The sequence below is a fragment of the Apis dorsata genome, unplaced genomic scaffold (assembly GCF_000469605.1).
Source record: "Apis dorsata unplaced genomic scaffold, Apis dorsata 1.3 scaffold_50, whole genome shotgun sequence".
NCBI classification, from domain to species: domain Eukaryota; kingdom Metazoa; phylum Arthropoda; class Insecta; order Hymenoptera; family Apidae; genus Apis; species Apis dorsata.
Window position 1 is genome coordinate 935,419 of NW_006263351.1, and position 3,938 is coordinate 939,356.

Genomic DNA, 3,938 nt, shown 5'->3' on the forward strand with positions numbered 1-3,938 from the left:
ATAGGAGGATTCGAAATGAGAAGAACAACAGCGATGGAAATTAGTCAGTTTGCACAGGCTCGAATTCAGTTGTCAGACGTTGTTTGCATTTACATTTATCATGGGTGTCGTGCAATCAAATCCGCTTCAGGCCGCGCCGAGAATTATCCTGGCCGCATGTGGGAGGACAAATGCCGGCACCGATCCAACCACCTACGCGCGCTGGGTAAATTCTGGCACGCCAACAATTATGTTGGACTACACCGTTACACGATCCACGGGACGAGTAGTGTCCGGTATGGTGCTGCACATGCATCAGAACAAACACTTCCGGTCAACATTAGCGGAATGGCCAGCACGGGCCAGCTCGAGCAACGACAAGTCAGATGTTCACACTGCTGCGATTTTGTAGAGAAGGAATTGAAAAATCTGTGGCTAATATTCGATAAATACTTTTGTACGTATATTTTCTTTAATTTTTTGGTAAATATTGATTTTATTCAAATATATATATTCTGCAAATGATAATTTATTAACATGTGTAAGTTTGAAGATATAAAGATGATATTTTTAATAATACATTGTATTCTTGCAGCTTATTAATAGAAGTTCTTGTAAGCTAGTTCAAGATTCATTATAATATTATTTCGATTTCTAATTGGTAAAGCTTGCGATAAATTCTTATTGCATTGAATTTATGAATCAGTTTCTTTATGAATCGGATAGTTCTCGTTACAGAAACGGTTTGTACTTTGTATTTAATGAGATATTTCCCTTTTCCTTTACTATTTTCTGTTCAATTTTGCATTGTAACGTATGCAATGGTATCCATTATCGTATTCATTATCGTATCATGTTGGATTCTTTTTTACTCCTTAATAAAAGGATATATATAACAAAAAATGTGGAACTATTTTTTTATTGTTAGAAACTCTTTCAACTTGAAAAATGAAGCAGCGCAACACGAACTAAACTCTATAAAGAATGAGAGAAGAAATATTATTTCGCTCATTTTGAAGATGAAAGAAGGTGAAGTAGGACACGTGTTTATTGTAATATATAGATTCGATTGTATAGAGGTAGATAACATTGTCACAGAGTCAAAAGATTCAAATTGGATAAGCTTAGGGTCGAGAGATTTACCACAGATGGCATAAAAATCGAGGCGGATTCGCCATGAACCATTTCCAGAAACGAGGGATTTACTAACCTGAGAGTCAAGGACGACCTGGATGTTGAAAGAGCCTTTCTGGGACTGCCTCCAGCTTAAGAACTTGCCTACTGGACTACTTTCAACAAAGGTTGAGGAACAATCCTCCTCGGTCATTTTAGATTCAACACATTGAGATCTTAGTTTGATCACGAAATCTTAGGTTATAGGGTGGCTTGACAATAAAGTGACCCCCTTCAACTTCGAAATGGCCCGTGATAGAGACCCTTATTATCATCAATCTCGATGAAAGTTCGGTAACTAGTTCTCAAATTTGAATTGGTCGATTTAATATCTACTACTTGTAAACGTTTTCAATATTTCAGAAATATTCCACGATCTTGGTGTTACTCTATTCTTAGCCATTCCAACTCGATATCACACTTTTTTAGATGGCCGAAGATGAGTTTTAATATCGCGAAATGGTCCAAAAATGAAATGGCCTGAAGTCTGATTGGGATTACTGTACAGTCAGACGCGAAATTCTTGGTAGAAAAGGAAATTCTTCTTAATCTAAAAATTCTGACGAAAGTTTGCAAGTAGAGGATAATGGATTAATTACAAAGTTTTATTAGAAAACAAAAGTTTCTTTATGCGATAACACTTAACTCGTTAGTTAAGTTTAACACGAAGAATTTTATACGGGGCTGTACAACGTTCCGTGCTAAATTCTAATTCAGTTCAATGATTTGAGAGACGGTGTTGTCTTTCTATTTTTTTACGAATTTAAAAAATTTTTTTGATTAAAATTTTGTGCACACACACACACACACACGCACGCATACGATCGTTTTATTCACTCTTCAAATACCAAATTCGTTTATTTCCGCACTAATTGCATTCAAATATTATTACGGCCGTGTATATATACATATTGTACGAATATAACCGCAATTTCGACGCGGGCGCGTGCGAACACACGTATAAATAATTCCCGAATATGGTATAACGATATAATATAAATGCATGTATATTTCATGTATGCACGCGTTTATCCACACGTTTTGGGTCACGTTCTAAATAACGTTTTCTTTTAATAGAAAACGCGAGCTATTTCGATGAATCGTATTTGAGTTTGATCGATTATTACCATTAAGGTAAGTGGGTCAATGGTGCGCTGGAATCTATTGGAAGGAAGAGCCGGTTATGCCATTTCTTGCTTCGAGCAGGGGTTGTCAGGCGAATGACGTTGAAATACACCGATGCACCCCAGCGAGGGTAGGCTTTGTCAATGTCCCGAACGATTCTTTGCCTATCCTTTGTTACATCCCTCCATTGTCACCGACCACGAGACTCGCAAGTGCAAACACATTTCTATACTCGTGTACTTTTTTCTTATGCTATGCTATTCTTTCTCTCTCTCTTTTCTTCTTCATTCGGGTGCAGAGCAACCGAATGTTGGATTAAACGAAAGAAACCAGGAATCACCGCTCTTGTTTCTCGAATTTCTCGAAACAAATCCACTTCTCTTCTTCTTTCTTTTTTTTTTTTTTAACTCCTTCGAGCATTTGCTCTTGGTAATTTCTTGTTTCCTGCTCTGCACCCTCCTCGTCGATAACTCGTCGATGCTCGGCCAACAGCAAAAGGGCGACGATGCGGAAAAAAGAATTTCGAGGGGTGCAACCAGATCGAACTATAAATTCGTTTCAAGGGAATATTGTTTTCTGGAAGGGATGGGTGTGTTGGAGGGCAGGGAAGTTAGCGTGAAATGGAAACGGTTTCTTCCATCTTTCTCCCCTTTTTCCCGTGTTGTTCTTTACTCTCGTGATAAATGGTTTCGTGTCGAGGACACGATAATTATGTTAAACGATATAACGCAGAGGCAGAGGCTTCGATACTCACCTTGTAACCGGCCACGGAGACCACGTAGGTGGATGCGATCGACAGCAACAGGAAGTAAAGGGCCGCGATTTCGAACATACACCTCATCTGGAAATAAATTCAACGTGTGTCAATAGAAATTCTTCCGCTCGAAAGTGGAGTCGATCGATTTCAATTAGATATATTAGTTCGTTCATTTTAGTAGTATGGAGTCATCCTATGATTGAAATGGAAACACAAATTTATAGCAGAATTAATAGAAGATTCGGATAATGGAACAACAATTATATTTGAGAAAAATAATATGTTTATTTGTAATAATAAATTGATATAATGATATAAATTTCTTAGGTAATTTCGATTTCACTTTAAGTTAAAAAATTATTAAAATTATATATTTAGGTTTCGATACTGTATGTATAGGTATAAATGTCAATTTTAAATTAAATTTTATCATCACTGCTGGTAAGGAAAAGCGTCTACTTACATTGTTGGAATTATAGGTAGTGTATAGTTCAGATAATAGAATTTTCGATTAGTAAAACGTTCAGATAATGAAGATTCTACTTACCTTTTTTCTTTATTATTCTAATATAAAGTTCAGGATATATTTAAAATATTTATTGTAATATACCATTCAAATAATCTTTTCGATTTTTTTTCATCTAATTTCTTATTATATTTATATATCGAAATTTATTTTCAAAATATTCATAACATACTCTTTAATCTTATTTAAATAAATATCTGATTATTCGAGATAATTTTATATTTTATTATTAATTGATAAAAATCTCTTCACATTAACGGAAAATAAATCATAATATCGTTAAAATTTCGCGCATTCCAATAACAACTTTCCAACGATTTCTAATGATTAAATGGCGATTCGGTTCGTCACTTCACAAAAAAAAAAAAAAAAAAACCC

The 3,938-nt window shown here is 35.3% G+C and overlaps 1 protein-coding gene across 4 annotated transcripts in view; it reads right to left on the minus strand.

Moving 5' to 3' along the window:
- The window catches only part of LOC102677089 (follistatin-related protein 5-like), a 64,180-nt gene that overhangs the window by 13,589 nt on the left and 46,653 nt on the right, over nucleotides 1–3,938 (minus strand). For all 4 annotated transcript variants that reach the window (XM_031514923.1, XM_031514924.1, XM_006608889.2 and 1 more), the window contains one exon: nucleotides 3,032–3,118. In XM_031514923.1, the coding sequence (XP_031370783.1) occupies nucleotides 3,032–3,118 (87 nt within the window). The remainder of the gene's footprint in view (nucleotides 1–3,031; nucleotides 3,119–3,938) is intronic.